The 16,215-nt window shown below is 52.7% G+C and overlaps 1 protein-coding gene across 1 annotated transcript in view; it reads left to right on the top strand.

Annotated features, from left to right (window-relative positions):
• MYO7B (myosin VIIB) overlaps positions 1–16,215 on the top strand; it is a 103,761-nt gene that overhangs the window by 68,614 nt on the left and 18,932 nt on the right. Inside the window, exons 19-26 of the mRNA XM_082465955.1 lie at positions 1,414–1,508; positions 4,737–4,821; positions 6,503–6,709; positions 7,540–7,710; positions 8,622–8,831; positions 8,950–9,117; positions 12,084–12,161; positions 12,311–12,438. Of these exons, the coding sequence (XP_082322081.1) occupies positions 1,414–1,508; positions 4,737–4,821; positions 6,503–6,709; positions 7,540–7,710; positions 8,622–8,831; positions 8,950–9,117; positions 12,084–12,161; positions 12,311–12,438 (1,142 nt within the window). The remainder of the gene's footprint in view (positions 1–1,413; positions 1,509–4,736; positions 4,822–6,502; positions 6,710–7,539; positions 7,711–8,621; positions 8,832–8,949; positions 9,118–12,083; positions 12,162–12,310; positions 12,439–16,215) is intronic.

Here is a 16,215-nt window from a genome sequence, read left to right as displayed (position 1 = left end):
CCTTCAGGCCCGGGGCCACAGTCTGCAGTCCGACCTGGGGAAGCCCCGCCCCTGCCTCCCTGGAGAGGCGGGGCTTCAGGCAGGAGGCGGTGTGCCCCCCTCCCCCCATGACAGCTCCTTGGCGGGCCAGTGCAAGCAGCACCATCTCCCACCTCCCACCTGCCTCTCCATCAACTCACAGGGAGGCTCAAGGTCACGCAGACGCAGCCTCCCGCCCTTGAGGCTGGCCTTCGAGCCCTCCAGGATTGCGAACTGGGTCAGAGAGCCACAAGGAGAGAACCTCCGTGTCTCCTAGCCTCACACGCCTTGGGCAGGTCAGCAGGGCGAGAAAGAGGAGGAGGAAGAGAAGATCAGGGCTAGAATCAGGGCTCTGCCAGCCCGCGCCGCACCTCACCTCGTCCCCACTGCCCTTCCTGAGGCCTCCACTCTCTCCTCTTCCCCCGTAGAGCCTGCCCAAATGTCCTTGTCTGTCCTCCCAGCCCCAGCTCTCCAGTGGGTCTGTCCGTCTGTCCGTGCGTTAGTCAGGTCTGCCTATGCTGGGGCTCTGGGGCTTGACAGGAAGGAAGAAGCAGAGGGGCTTCAGACTCCACTGGGGAGGTGAGGCTGGCAGAGGGAAGAGGTCTGGGGAGTCCCAGGGCCGCAGCCCAGGAGGGTGTGGTATGGAGAGTGGGGTCAGCGAGGGTGGATGGCCAAGGAGGGGAGGAGAGTGCCTGCCCCTCCATCCCTCCCCCTCCCTGGCTGCTCCGTGAGGCCACAGTCGGGGGTCTGGTCCATCTCTGTGTCCCCAGGGCCCACCCAGGCACACCAAGAGACCCAGTGCTTGCTTGATGCAAGACTGATGGGGGCAGGAAGGGCCACCAAGCCCCTGGCCTCTGCCCATCACTTACCAAAGGGCCGTGCTGCTCTCGCCTCTGCAAAGGCAGTCCCTTCCTTCCGGGCCGGGATCCAGGGGCAGCAGGGAGGTGGGCCAGGGAAGGTCACCGCTCAGGGATGAATACGGCTCATCACCCCTCACCATGAATTCTATGCAAAGGCTGGAATTCATGTTCACATGGAAACAAGCATGCATCTGGATTACAGCTGAATGCGCGTTGCACATGAATTTTGGGAAATAAAATACAGCTTTGGGGAAATTTTCTGCCCCCCTCTTGGGTTCTCCGGAGCAGAAGTGAAATTTCCCAGATCGAATTAACAAGAAGAAAGAGCTAATATGGGAAGTTCTTGGATTGGGGCTGGGGATGTAGCTGCGGTTCTCTGCTCTGAGCCACAGCGGTGGCAACATGAGGGCCCCTTCCCCTGCCCGCCCTCCTGGGAGCAGTGTGGGAAGAGTCTGAGAGACCCTGACTTCTGGCTGCAGGTGGGGGAGTGGCGGTGAGGCGGGGCAGCTGCATGATGAGATCTCTCCCATCCCAGGAAAACCAGGAAACCCTGCTGGCGGTACAGAGGAGCCAGGCCCTGGACAAGGCTGCCGTCAGCATCCAGAGAGCCCTGCGGGGCTGCAGATACAGGTGCCCGCCCTGCCCCCTCCCAGCCCACACACCCCCCCGCCATGTGCCCTGGGCAGGCCTGTACCCCGCAAGGGCCACAAGTTCCCACTGGTCCCCCTCTCGGGGTCACCGAGGCAGAAGCGCTGTCAGGACCTCCTGACCAGGGACGCTGCAGCCTGTGTTGGCCAGAGAATTCTAATACATTAGTTGAATGTTTGGGGTGGAGGGCAAAATCCACCACGGACGCAAGAGGCAAATGAAGCGTCAGCTCTGGTTTCGACTGTATCTCGGCGCTCTCCTTCAGTTGTCTTAGAGAATGCATAGGTTTGGTTTTATGAGGTGGTTGGTTTTGGAGGGAAGAAAAGAACTGTCTTTGACTCGGTTCCCTGGTCAGTAAGAAGATAACCCTTGAATTTCAGTCCAGGTTCAGTAAATCAGCCATATTACTGCCTCCCTCCCCCTCACCACATCCAAGGGTCTCGGCAGGTCCCATGGTGCCATTCCCTGCTGTCCTGTCGGCCCGTTGCCAACCATAGGAAGGCCTGGAAACCCAGATAGGACAAAATGCAAGCAGGTGGCTGAGCCACGGGAATAGCGGCCATGGGCACCAGCAAGCAGGGTCGTGAGGCGGGGAGGTGTGGCTTAGAAGGCCATACAGGTTCAGGATTCCCCAGTGGTCTCCACTGCCATTGTTGGGGGTGGGCTCATTACTACCCATCAAGGATGACTTCCTACACAACCCAGGTGAGGGTGGAAGTCTAGGCTTTCCACTGGGCATCTTCTGGTGTAGGTGGGGGAACCACAGTTGTTTACATGGTGTTTCACTGGAGTAGACTTAGTTATTATCTAAAAGTTTTCTGTCTTGCTAAACTGCCCCTTTCTTGATCCTTTTGGTAGAGAGAGAAGGCTTTTCTTGGGGTCTTTCTGGTCTGTGCCCATTGTCATTTCTGGACTGCCTTCTTCTTCAGCTCCTAGTCTAGAGTATGTGAGGCAAAAAGAAATCCAGAGAAGTTACCACTGTGTCTGAGATCCTTAGCTGGTCTTCCTTCTTCTCTCCATGTTTCAGAGTCTTCTTAATGTGTGTTTTATGTATAATGTCTAGGGGTTTTTAGTTGTAGTTAGCAGGAGGAGTAACGGAAAGTATGTCTACTTCATCTTCCCAGAAGTGATCACCATTGGTAATTAATGGTGTTCTCGCTGTTCTGGCCAATGCAATTAGACAAGAAATTTAAAGAAAATATAGAAATCAGGGTTTTTCAGCTTCAACACTACTGACATTTTGCTAGGATAACTTTTTGCTATAGGGGGCACTGTCCTGGGCATTGCAGGGTGTTCAGCGGCATCTGAACTCTACTCACTAGATGCCAGTAGCATTCTCCTCCCCAGCCCCCGGTCATGGCAACCAAAAATGTGTCTCGACATTGCCAAGTGTGCCTGGGGGGCAGAATCACCCCCAGTTGAGAACCACTGGTATAAATATTAGAAAGGAGACCAATTATCTTTATTTTTAGATTACTCAGTTGTTTACTTTGGCCTTATATTAGAATCATCATGTGAGTGTGTGTGTGTGTGTGTGTGTGTGTGTGTGTGTATGTATGTACATGCACCAAAAAATATTGAATAGATAGATATACAGATATATATTGTCCACCCATCAACAAAGATTCTGACTTAATTGGACTGCACGGCACCCAGGCATCAATAAATATTGAAATTTTCCAGATGATTTTTTTCTTATTCTTTTTTTGTTTGTTTATTTTGGTTTTTGGTTTTTATCCCCCAGTTTTATTGAGATATAATTGACTTACAGTACTGTACAAGTTTAAGGTGTACCACATAATGATTTGACTTATACGTATCATGAAACAGTTACCACAATAAGTTTAGTGGACATCCACCATCTCATATAGATGCAGAAACAAAAGAAAAAAATTTTTTTTTCCTTGTGATGGAAATCCTTCTTAGGGTTTACTCTTTTTTTTTTTTTTTTAGTTTTTTTTTTTTTTATTTATGGCTGTGTTAGGTCTTCATTTCTGTGCGAGGGCTTTCTCCAGTTGTGGCAAGCGGAGGCCACTCTTCATCGCAGTGCGCGGGCCTCTCACTATCGCGGCCTCTCTTGTTGCGGAGCACAGGCTCCAGACGCGCAGGCTCAGTAGTTGTGGCTCACATGCCTAGTTGCTCTGCGGCATGTGGGATCTTCCCAGACCAGGGCTCGAACCCGTGTCCCCTGCATTGGCAGGCAGATTCTCCACAACTGCGCCACCAGGGAAGCCCCAGGGTTTACTCTTTTAATAACTTTTATATGTACCATAGAGCAGTGCTAACTATAGTCATCATGTTGTACATTACATCCCTAGTACTTAATCTTATAACTGGAAGTTTGCACCTTTTGACCACCTTCATCCAATTCCCCCTCCCCCAACTCCTCGAAGATGATTTTTAATATGATTGAGATCTATTTTCCTAAACCTAAGAAAATACCCTGAAAAATTATTAGAAGTGCTAAGAAAACTCACTTAAGTGTGGGAGAAAAGGTACATCCGTATGCACCTCTGACTCCCCAGAGGCGAGGTTTCAGGTTACCTCCTCCAGTTTTCAGCCCACTTTCCTCCGTGTGGAGGGAGCAGTCTGATGGAGCTTGCCAGGCTGCCTGGGTCTGGGGGCTGCCCTCTGCTTTGACCTGCCCCCAGAGAGGAGCTCTGGTCCTGAGACTTCTGACCTGATTTCTGATAAACCCCTGGGCTAGTGGCCAGAGGAGGGGGCAGAGTCTGACAACGAATAAAAAGTTGGAAATGGGTTTTATCCCTTCAGAGATCTTTGGGGGGAATGAGGAAATTTTTTCTCCTCACTCTAAACACTGGACTGTCCTCGGGAATTCTCTGGAGGTCCAGTGGCTAGGACTCCTCGCTTCCACTTCAGGGGGCACAGGTTCGATCCCTGGTTGGGGAACTAAGATCCCGCAAGCTGCGTGGCATGGCCAAAAAAAATAAAGAAAAGAAAAAGAAAAAAGATAAATTTAAATAAATAAATAAAAACTGGACTGTCCTCATTCACAAATTTAGTTGTTGGCAGTAGATTTTAAGTTCCTAACCTGTCTTTCAGCCTATAAAGGCTTCTGGAAAAGAAATATTGTATGCATTCATTTCCCCCAACATTTCATTATCTCTCTTCCCTTAAAATCAGTTTTTCCCCTCCAAAGGCTTTAAAATGTCTGTGGTTGTTACCACTGACTTGCATTTCCGCTTCTAGGAAGGAGTTCCTAAGGCAGAGGCAGGCAGCTGTGACCCTCCAGGCCTGGTGGAGAGGCTACTACAGCCAGAGGAACTTCAAGCTGGTAAGAGACTCACGTGGGAGGCGGAGCCTGCAGGAGCAGCTGTCCAATTAGATACGAATGTTGACGTTTGTTTATGGCTGTGAGAGCTGGGGCAGGAAGCATCACATCAGTCACAGGCATGATCGATCCAGACCTCAGCACCCCACACACTCTTCTTAGCACAGTGTCAGGTCACACGGTTTGCAGGTTTCAAAGCGTTCTCCTGCAGAATTTGGGGCATCTCCAGAGCTAGAATGAGATGTCCTACTCTGAAATTAGATGGTGGCTTTTTTTCCCAATTTCCAGGCAACAAAATAGGTTAATGGATTGATTATTTTCTGTTTCAAGCACTTTTTTCTAATTTTTTCCTTGACCACAGGCGCTGCTAATGAGTGTCTGCACAACAAACAAACCAGAGCAACCTTTAACCGTGTCCTGTGGGGCCTGTTTGACTGCTTGTCTTGGTCATGGCTGCGACTGTGGTTGGGACATGCAGTGGTCACATCAGCAAAACTGACCCAGACCTGTCCGCATTCCATGCTCACAAGGGCACGTTGGCAGCTGATATGGATGGAAAGGCTACTTGGGGCCTGTTGCTCTGTGTGCATCACTTTATTTACTGTTAAGCCAACGCTGTATGTCAAGGAACCGAGGCACAGAGAGATTAAGTCATTTCCCCAAGAGCACGCAATCAGTAGGCAGCAGAGCTGGAGTTTGGATGCATGTCTGTGTGACTTCCAAACCTGTAAGATGCAGCATGACCCCTCACACCTGGCAGCCGTTAGGTTGGTCATTCAGAAGCCAACAGGAGCCATCCCAGAGGCTCAGGGACTGCTGTGGCCTAGGGTGTGTGTGCAGCATAGAAGCAGGTACTCACAGTTTATTATTTCCTCTTGATTTTCAAGATCCCTGAGGGATTAGCTTGACGGAGCCGGCCGTAGGCCTCCACACAGGTGCTCTAGCTCCACACAAGCTGGCTGGACTTGGCTGCAGGTGTGAAAAGCAAGGCCTCTAGAATCGTATCACGCATGTGACACCCAAGCCAGTTCTCTGTTACTGGCAGAACTACCAGGAAACTACTTTATTATTTATGCCATTTTTTCTCTTTTTTTTTTTTAAGGAATTCCTTTATTTTTATTATTTATTATTTATTTATTTATTTATTTTTGGCTGTGTTGGGTCTTCGTTTCTGTGCAAGGGCTTTCTCTAGTTGCGGTGAGCGGGGGCCACTCTTCATCGCGGTGCGCGGGCCTCTCACTATCGCGGCCTCTCTTGTTGCGGAGCACAAGCTCCAGACGCGCAGGCTCAGTAGTTGTGGCGCACGGGCCTAGTTGCTCTGCAGCATGTGGGATCTCCCCAGATCAGGTCTCGAACTCGTGTCCCCTGCATTGGCAGGCAGATTCTCAACCACTGCGCCACCAGGGAAGCCCTATTTACGCCATTTAAAAAGACTTCTTTAGCACTAATTTCTCGCCAGGCTCTGTTCTAACTGCTTTACAAGTATAACTCATTTAATACGCTCGTACTCACAGGCACGTAAAACTTTAGCACTCGCGCTTTGCCATAAAGCAGGTAACTGTAAAGCTGATTTGTGAGGTCACCTTGCCCCTTGCTCTCTGTCCCCTCGGGAAGGCCTTTCTCTGCTCTGTGCCCGGCTGGGCCCAGGCCTCTCTGTGAGCGCCCGTCCTTCTTGCCTCCGCAGGTCCTCCTGGGTTTTGAGCGTCTGCAGGCCATTGCCCGGAGCCACCTGCTGGCAAAGCAGTACCAGGCCACGCGGCAGAGGATGATCCAGCTGCAGGCCCTCTGCAGGGGCTACCTTGTGCGCCAGCAGGTCCAGGCCAAGAGGAGGGCAGTGGTGGTCATCCAGGCGTACGCCAGGGGCCTAGCTGTCCGGCGGCAGAAAGCCAATGTAGGTGGTCACTGCCCTCTCGGGCAGGTGGGAGATGGCCGGGCCCAGGTGAGGGAGGGTAGGCAGGAGGAGTAAGCAGCAACATAGGGCTCCCACCAGACACTCCTGCCCCCTCCAGGTCCAAAAATACCAAGAAATACCAAGAGGAGCCTTCAAGAGAGTCCGGGCAAGAGAGGCGGGAGGGCGGGGAGCAGGGGAGTGGCGCCGAGATGCATATCCCTGCGTTCTGAAATTTCACCCTTGCGTGATCCCATTTCCTCCATTCGGACAGCACCTGAAACCCAACCTCACTCCTCAGAACTCGCTCATTTGGCAATGGTGATAAGGAAGAGGGCCTAGGATGAAGTCTGCCCCTGCTCCGTAGATGAAAATGGGTCCCCGGAGCACAGTGCTAGTACAGTGGCCAGAGCAAGAAAGAGGGCAGAGCCCCAGACATGTCAGCAGCGTGTTCCTGCACCCACGTGGCCCCAGACGGGCCACAAACCAGGGCAGGCCCAGAGCCCTCTCCCAGGGGAAACTTGGTGCTCTTTGTGAAGGGACCAGGTGGGCCTGGGTGGGTTTTGCAGCTAGGTTCTGGGGGTCTTCGGGCTTTGGCGTGGTACCCTGTGAGAACAAGCAAGCATCTCCGCTCTATGGACCTCTAACTATCCACTGGGAAAGGAGAGGCCCAGGCTGGTTATCTCCAGTCCCTCTCGCTTTTAAAACCTAGGATTTTAGAGGGAAATGTATTGATTTGGACAAATACGGCAGGAGGAGGTTTATTTGGCTTCCGGGAGGGGCTTGCCCCCGCCGGGCCTGTGGTAACCGTGGCCCCCGGGGTGTCTGTGCAGGGGCCTCTGGTCGTCCCCGCTGAAAAGCAGAAAAGCCCAAGCGCTGTCCCCAGGAGGAAGCGTAAGTCCATCTACGACACTGTCACCGACACGGAGATGGTGGAGCAGGTGTTCGGCTTCCTGCCTTCCCTGATGGGCGGGCAGGAGGACCAGGCCACGCCGCACATCGAGGTAAGACAGGCCCTGCCGGCCCAGCGGCGGTGGGGGGCTCTGTCTAGGGGCCAACCTCTAGGCTTTGCTGAAAAGCCAAGATTCAGCTCGGGGAGCTGATGGAGAAGGTAGGTGTTGAAGTGAGTTCTGCGGTCCTGGGTGAAGATGCAGAGAAAAGAGGAGCGACGGTCTCTGTGGTCAAACCCTTTCCAGCTGAGCAGGTTTCTCACCTGCAAGGCTTCCTAGAGCCTTTACTGTGCGAATGTCATTGGGCTTTCAATCGGGCAGCGTTTCCCGCGTGTGTTCGGCCCCTGTCACACAGCACCTCGGTGGCCGCTGCTCTGCCATATGTGACCTGGGGACCCGAGGTAGAAAACGCACGGCAGGAGGAGGCCGTGTCTGATGGGGGGGGGGGTGGGAGGAGGGGGCGGCAGGGCGGGAGGAGCGGGCAGGAGAGGGCAGCTCCGGGGCTGTCCCGTTGGCTCGCACCGCATCCTGCCCTGGGCCAGTGACCTAGGCGCCCCCCAGGGTGCTCATGCCTCCCCCTCCTCCCGCCCAGGCTCCCCCCACACAAATCATCTGTGCAGTGCCGGCAGCCCGGCCCGCCTCCACTGGAGGAGCACTTGACAGAAGCGAGCAGGAGGCGGGTAGGGAGTGGGGGGTGTCTGGAGAGCCCAGGTCTGCAGGCAGAGGGTGCCAGGTACCTGGGGCTTTCACACCGAGGCCCGCCCAGCAGCCGGCAGCCCACCAGGGGCCCACCGAGGGTGAGGGTCGGGGAGGTCCCCAACACAAGGGGCAGTGGATAATTCTGCACCCCGTCAATAACCAGACAGACCCTTCTTGGGGCTCCCTGGCCCCCAAAGATGCACACGCTGCCAGGTCACATCTGAAAGGACAGCAGACCCTTGTCCCTCTCTCTCACGGGCACCCAGGATCTGGAAGAGAGGACCCAGAAGCTACCCGAGGTTGACCTGGACACGGTCCCCATGATGGGGGAGCCCGAGGAGGACGCAGACGACCTGGCCGAGTACACCTTCCCCAAGTTCGCCGTGACCTACTTTCAGAAATCAGCCAGCCACACACACATCCGGCGGCCCCTGCGGTACCCTCTGCTTTACCACGAGGAGGACGCCGACTGCTCGGTACCTGGCTCTCTGGTGTCTGGCGGCTCAGGCCTCCCCCTGGTTCGGGCGGGGTGCTGTGGGCTCCGCGCGGCGTGGAGCCGGGTTCCAGCCGGGCGCTCTGTCCCCGTCTCCCCAGGCCGCCCTGGCTGTGTGGAACGTCATCCTGAGGTTCATGGGTGACATCCCGGAGCCAGTGCTCTTTGCCAGGAACACCCTGCGCGGTGGCTCGGTGATGCGGCAGATCCATGACGCTCTGGGCAGGGAGAGCAGTGCCCAGCCTCCGACGCACAGCGGATCCACACAGGTGCGCAGTGGGCGGGGGCACTAAGGGCGTGTCCCCCAGGCCCCGGAAGCTGGACTGGCAGGGGGAGGCAAGGCATGGAGTGAGCACCGCCTGCTGGGCGCAGGGGCCCCCGGGGCTTTTCAGTCTTGAATGGCACTCAGGGGCTCACGAGTCAGGCGTTACACCCAGGACTTTGTGAATTATACAGTCATCACAGGAGAGGATCTCCCAGGCTCTGAACACCGGGTTTGACCTGAACATTGGGCAGTAATACTAACAACAGATGTTATTACTGACTGGCGACGTGCTATGTGCCAGTTGCTTCTCTTCAGTTAATTTCCAGATGAGCCATCCCTACAAGGTAGGGATTATTAAGTTTATTGTAGCTAGAGAAACTGAGAAGTGAAGTGACTTGTCCCCAGATCACAGTGAATACGTGTGACACAGCTGGGCTTTGAATCCATTCTGCTGAATTCAGAGACCAAGTTCTTTACCCATGTTCTGCCCTGTCCTCTGATGGAAGGTTAATTCACGTCCATTTTTGGTCAGAAGTCCTTCCTAAAGCCCTGGTTTCATGATGTCATCTTAGTGGAATTAACCAAAATAGTCCAAAGGAATGACACAGCAGTGATAGCACTCGGGCCCACCAGCATTAGGAGTCCCACGATTGCCTACGATTCTGACACCAATTCCAATGTATGTGGATTTTTCCCCACACCAAGAATTCTCAGCACCAGCTGGGTGTCCTACAATTCAACTCAATCCTGACACTATCTGCCTGGAGATAGCATCTGATTCCACAGATGAAGGGCTCCGTCCTTCAAGACGACCCCTGCTTCAACTCAAGTCCGGATTGTTCCTCATTTGCTGACCCACTGGCTATAATCAGAGGTTCCCACGACCCCCCCTTGGGTTTCATTTGCGAGAGCGGCTCAGAGAATTCAGAGCAACATTTTACTTACTACATTACTGGTTTATTATAAAAGGATACAACTCAGAACAGCCAGATGGGAGAGATGCATAGGGCAAGGTGTGGGGAAAGATTGAGACGCTTCCATGGGGAATTTCCAGGTGGTCCAGTGGTTAGGACTCCACACTTTCACTACTGAGGGCCCGGGGTTCAATCGCTGGTTGGGAAACTAAGATCCCACAAGCCACACGGTGCAGCCAAAAGATAAATAATAAATAATAGAAAAAAAAAAAAAAAAGAAGCTTCCATGTCCTCTCCAGGCACCACTCTCCCTAAATCTCCAAGTGGTCACCAACCTGGAAGCTCTCTGAACCCTGTTCTTTTGGGTTTTTACGGAGGCCTCATTACATAGATACGATTGACGAAATCATTGGCCACTGAGCCAGTTGAACTCAATCTCCCGCCCCTCCCCACCTCCCCTTGTCCCCTGGCAACCAGACCCACCTTTAGGTGCTTTCCAAAAGTCACCTCATTAACATAAAAAGACACCTTTATCACAGGAAATTCCAAGGGCTTTAGGAGCTCTGTGCCAGTAATGGGGACGAAGACCAAATATATATTTATTAGAAATCACAATATCACAGTGCCCCATACCTCAGCTCAGATAGCTGTGAGGTCCTGTGTGCAGACCAACTGCATAGACATCTAAGGGAGTCTGCAGCCTGGCATCACGTGGCCAGATCTGGTCCAGGAATGACATGGAAGTTGCCCAAGCTCAAGCCCTGACTCCCTGACCTCTAGAGATGTGGGCTCTGCAGAGTGTAATAGTCATTCACTGCTGTGTAACAAATTACCCCCTAAATTTGACAGCTTGAAACAGCCCACATTCGTTATCTCAGACAGTTTTTGAGGGTCAGGAGCAGCTTAGTTGGTTAGTTTGGGCTCAAGGTCTCTGGTGAGGTTGCAGTCAAGTTGTCATCTCGAAGCTCGACCGGGGCTATGGGATCTGCTTCCAAATGGCTCCCTCACGTAGCTGCTGGCGGGAGACCTCAGCTCTGGCCACCTGGGCCTCTCCATGGTGCTGCCCGAGTGTTCTCACATATGCTTCCTCCACAATGAGTGACCTCAGAGAGACAGCAGGAAGGAAGCTGCAATGCCTATGTGCCACAGTGGGTGAGAATGTCAGGAGGCAGGGGCCACTGGGGGCCACCTTGGAGGCTGGCCACCTCTCAGGGAGGGGATGCTGGGAGGTGGTCCAGCCACTGGCACCTCTGGAAGGTGAGCACAGGGAGGACTGGCTTCCAGAGGTCAGATCTCAAGTGTTCCTTCCTGCACATTTATTAAGCACCCACCGTGTGCCCCTGAGGAGGGGCAGTGGGCTGAGTGAGCCCTGCCCACCCTCGCTCGCCAGCCTAACATGTTTTATGTTTGTCCCCTGTGTGCCAAACCAGGTTTAGCCCAGCCAGAAGCTGGTGCCCAGCCCTGGACCTGGTCCCACACTGAGCTCTAATTTTGGCAGCAACTTCTCATGACACCATCAAGACAGGGTGTGACCCCTGCCTAAGGAGACCAGCAGATCATGATGGCTGGGGGCAGACCCCTCCCCACACAGCCTGGGCCCCGCAGCTTAGAATCTTCTGATCTCTGGGAAAGCCCCTACCTTGCAGTGGGTGGAGTGTATTCCAATTCATCCACCAAATTGTCACAGAGAATGACCATAGCCTGGGGCTGTCCTGGGCACCTGGGCTCAGACCCAGCCCGCTTGGCTGGCGAGAGGTCCAAGCTTTGGAATCAGGACAGTCCTGAGCCCTCCCAGAGGGCTGGTGACTGGCCGAGCAGCTTTTGTCCAGTTTCTCACTTTCCCTCGCCTCTGTTTCCTCACCCAGCTGTGAGGATGGCAGTGCACACCTGTCAGTGTTGCACAGCTCGGTCAAGATGAGGGGCTGCTCGGTGCTTTGTGAATCGGCTGGGAAGTGGCTGGGGGATCTGGAGACCAGCCCCACCCTAGGCACTGTTGGGTCAGATTGCGAGGTGCTACCCCAGCTCACCATCCCTCAAGAACTGTCTCCATCCACAGAGGCCCAGCCGCAGGGACAGAGGGACCAAGGACATCTCCTCCATGAAGCTGAAGCGGTCCTCCAGGGTCACGGGCCAGGTGAGCCCAGGGGACAGGGGACCCGGGCCTGTTCCCAGCTCTGCCGCCCGCCGGCTGGCCTGCGGCAGCATTCCAGGCTTTCAACCGGTTTCCTCCTTTGCAAATGGGAAGAATCTCAGCTGTCCTGACTGCCACCTTTGGGTTTCAAGGTGGCCAGCCAGCTGAATATCGGAGAAGAGGCATTTGATCCTGACGACCCCATCTCAGACCGACCCATGTCCAATCTGGAGAAGGTGCAGTTCATTGTGGGCTACGCCATCCTGCGGCCCAGCCTCAGGTCAGTCCCCACCCCCGTCGCACCCCATTCAGAACATGGGACCCCTCACTGGCTCTCAGCCCATGGCTGCGGCCCTATCCTGCTCCCTACCCTGGGGCCTGTAGGCTGGGTCTCAGGACAGCAGACGTTATCATCAAGGGTTCTCTATTTGCTCTGCGTTAAAACCCCTGGGTGAAACCCAGTTTTAGGAAGACAAATTCATCATGGGCTGGTGATTCATTTGATAACCAGCTTTAATGCAAGTCCCTTTAAATGGGCAAGTCCCTCATTTATGTTATATATATTTTGCTTTATATACAATTTGCTTTACAGGAATTGTGTTTTTATACAAATTTAAAGAACCATGTATACTGCTTTCAGGGACAGACTACTGTATCTCAAGGGTTCACATATTTTAAGTTATTATTTTTAACCAAATTGGGGGAATTTGGGGCATTATTTCTTCAAATGTTTTTTTCTACTTCATTCTCTCTCTCTTTTCCTTTGAACTCTAATTAAACCTATGGAAGACTTTTATATTATCCCTCACATCCCTGAGGGTCTGTTCATCCCTGCTTTCTTTTTTTCTCCTCTGTTCTTTAGATTGGATAGTTTCTACTAATCTATCTTCACATTCACTGATTTTTCTTTTGTCTTCCCCAGTCTGCTATTATACCCATCCACATTTTTTAAAAATTTCAGATATTATATTTTTCAATTCTAGAGCTTGCAGTTGGTTCTTTTTTATAGTTTCTGTTTCTCTACCAAGATATCCTGTTTGTTCATTCACTATGAGCATAGTGTCCTTTACATCTTTGAACACAGTTACAGTAGTTTTTAAACCTTTTCTGATAAATCCAATATCTGGTTCATCCTGGGGCCAGTTTCCACTGATTGCCTTTTCTCTTGAGAATGGTCATGTTTTCCTGTTTCCTCATATGTCCAGTACCTGACTGTTATTTTCTCAGAAGTCTAGTACTTTTGGGTTGTATCCTAGACATTTGGGGATGATATGTTTAGAGACTCTGGAATCTGTTGTATTCCTTCAGAGAGTGTTGACTTTTCATTTTGGCAGACAATTAACTTGGGTGGATTCAAACTCTGTCTCCCTTTGGTGAGCAGCAGCTGGAAACACTGTTCAGTTATTTTAGCCTTTGCTGGACTACCTGGAGTCTGCCCCACACATGTGTAGATCAAGGGTGAGCCAGAGGTTTAGGAAGATTTTATATGCAAAATGTAGGACTCCTCTTCTTTGGTTGTCTTCATTACAGGATTTCTCTTTTCACTTTCAACTGCTGTGGGTACCCAAACTCTGTCTTCTGGTTCTTCGAGCCAGTAAGGCTAGCGTTTTACCTGCCTGCATGACACTAACGTGGCAACTCTTTCAACTTAGTTGGTTCTACTGGTAATTCTCTCATGGTTAGTCCTCACTGGCCACCACACCCTCCAACATGGCAGACCCATATGAGATGATTGTGGGTTCTTCAGATACCCTGTAGGCACTTCTGCGCAGTCCTGACCCCAGCTGGGGCCAACACTGTCTCAGGGATCCCTTGAGATTCTCTGTCATCTCTAGCCCCTAATGGAACATACCACAGCCTCTTAACCACTGGGACCCTCTGGAATGATGGTTGGCCTGCTTGCGTGGATCCCAGCAAGATACCTGAAGCCCAGCTCCTTCCATGGCCTCTTCCTGGTCAACAGACACTCATCCACGCTTGCCCCCACCAAACTGTACAAGTGCAGTTCTCAGCTCCTGACTGTTCTTTCTCCATCTTGCCCATCAAGGGTGGCTTAGACTTCTCTAGCAGGAAACAGACACTAGTCTCTTGTTCATGGAGACCCCCAACTTGTATCTCCAGGGGACACAAACGAAGCACTCTCAAGAGCTCTGTCATCATGCCCCATTCCAGTACCCTGGGGTGGTCCAATGGGCTGCTGGGGCTCATCATGCCTCAGATGGGGAGTGAGATGGGTCCCGTCTCTGGCAGACAGTCCCCATCTCCATTAGCAGTTCTCCTGGGTCCCCCTCACTCCCCCTCACTTAGATATAGTGAAGATGAGCCAGAGATCTCTCTACTCCCATGAAGTCGCTTCCAGGAATCACCTTTCAAATTTCTCACCTTCCTTTATGCAGGCTGGGGATGGCGTGCTGGCTGGACTGGTTCTGCCATCTTTTAGTAAATCCTACAAGAGTGTATCTCTTTAGAATATTGAGTATTATCATCTGTTTATCCTTGGCTTTGGAGTCTTAGCCAAATTCCAAGACAAAGCAAAGGCCCCACTTCACATCCAGCCACACGTTCAATAAATGTTTATTAAGTACCTGCTCAGGGCCAGGCCCTGGCCTGTGGGCTGGGGATGTAGAGATGAAGGCAACGTGTCTCTGTCCTCAAGGAACCCATCCTTTAGTTGGGGAGCATGGGAGGACCCGGAGACCCACAATAACTGCCTGTGCTAAGGTGATGATCCAGTGGGGGCACTGAGAAAGAGTAGGGCCAGGTGGGGTGGGAAGGAGGAGGGGTGTTCGCTAGACAGAGGGAGAGGGTGAGCGGGGTCACAGAGTTCTGAAACAGCCTGAGGGTCTGGAATTCCAGATGATTTGTCCCAGCTGGGGCCCGGAGTTTGAATTCAATCCTTAAGAGCGTAGGGAAAAGCTTTAAGAGAAGACCATGATCATAGATGACTTCCAGAAAGATCTTCCTGGCAATGACATGGAGGGATGGAGCCTGGGGGGTGGGAGGCCAGGAGAGGGCTGCTGCAGAGCTGATGAGGGAGCCCAGAGAGCAGGGGACAGAGAAAATTTCCAGGAGACAGATAGTAGGATGTGGTGGTCGATGGGTGGAGTCTGGGGTGGCCCCCAGATTTCCAGTCTGGGTGAGTGGTTGATGGCAGTGCCTGCAGAGGCTGCAGAAGGAGGAGGTCTGCTGGGACTGACTCTCCTGGCCCAGGAAAGCTGGCAGTGCTCATCTCCTCTGAACTCTGTGGTCAGCAATGTGACATTGGTAGCTTGAAATCAGCATTGGTGGGAATATTTACACCACAGAAATTGGCAAATGCAATGAATTTCAGGGCTTTTCCCCCCAGAAGAGTTGGTTGTTAAACATTTAGGAGCATACCACTGAGTAATTAGGGGAAAGATACTGGCCTCTGGGTATGTAAGGTTGGAGAGGCTAATGGGACACTCTTATAAGTTGATAGAGGCTTGAGTCAGCAGGGAAGAGTGGAGGAAAGCCCCTTCCCCAAGAGGAGACAGAGAAGAGAGGCTCATGAGCCTGTGGGAATGGGAACTGGTCAGGAGGTAAGGAGTTGAGGGGTTCTCTCTCGAAGTCCCCACTCTCCTCCCTGCAGTGGGGGGCGGGGGGGGGTGGTGGGCTGCATTCAGGGGAAGGGGGAGGGCCTCTAGGCAGAGGGAAAGGTTTGAAATAATTGTGAGGTTGGGGAAAGGGGCAGATCAGATTGGGCTGATCTACTAGGAGCAGGGCTTTGGCTGGAGACCCCTGGGCCCTCCCTGTAGCTGTGACCCACAACTGGAGGGTCAAGGTGCTGTGGGCAGAGTGGGTGAGGGAGGGAGCAAAGGCCCAAGGGGCCGAGATGACTGACTAGGAGGACGGAGGGCTGAGGCTTTGGGAAGACAGGAAACAAGGGCTATCAGGAGCGGGGGTGCAGAGGGGCTTCCCTGGTGGTCCAGTGGCTAAGACTCCGTGCTCCCAATGCAGGGGGCCTGGGTTCGATCCCTGGTCAGGGACTAGATTCCTCATGCCGCAACCAAGACCTGGCACAGCCAAATAAATAAAT

The sequence above is a fragment of the Balaenoptera physalus genome, assembly GCF_965194825.1.
Source record: "Balaenoptera physalus genome assembly, chromosome: 6".
Lineage (NCBI taxonomy): Eukaryota > Metazoa > Chordata > Mammalia > Artiodactyla > Balaenopteridae > Balaenoptera > Balaenoptera physalus.
This window is presented reverse-complemented; position numbering and strand designations above follow the sequence as displayed.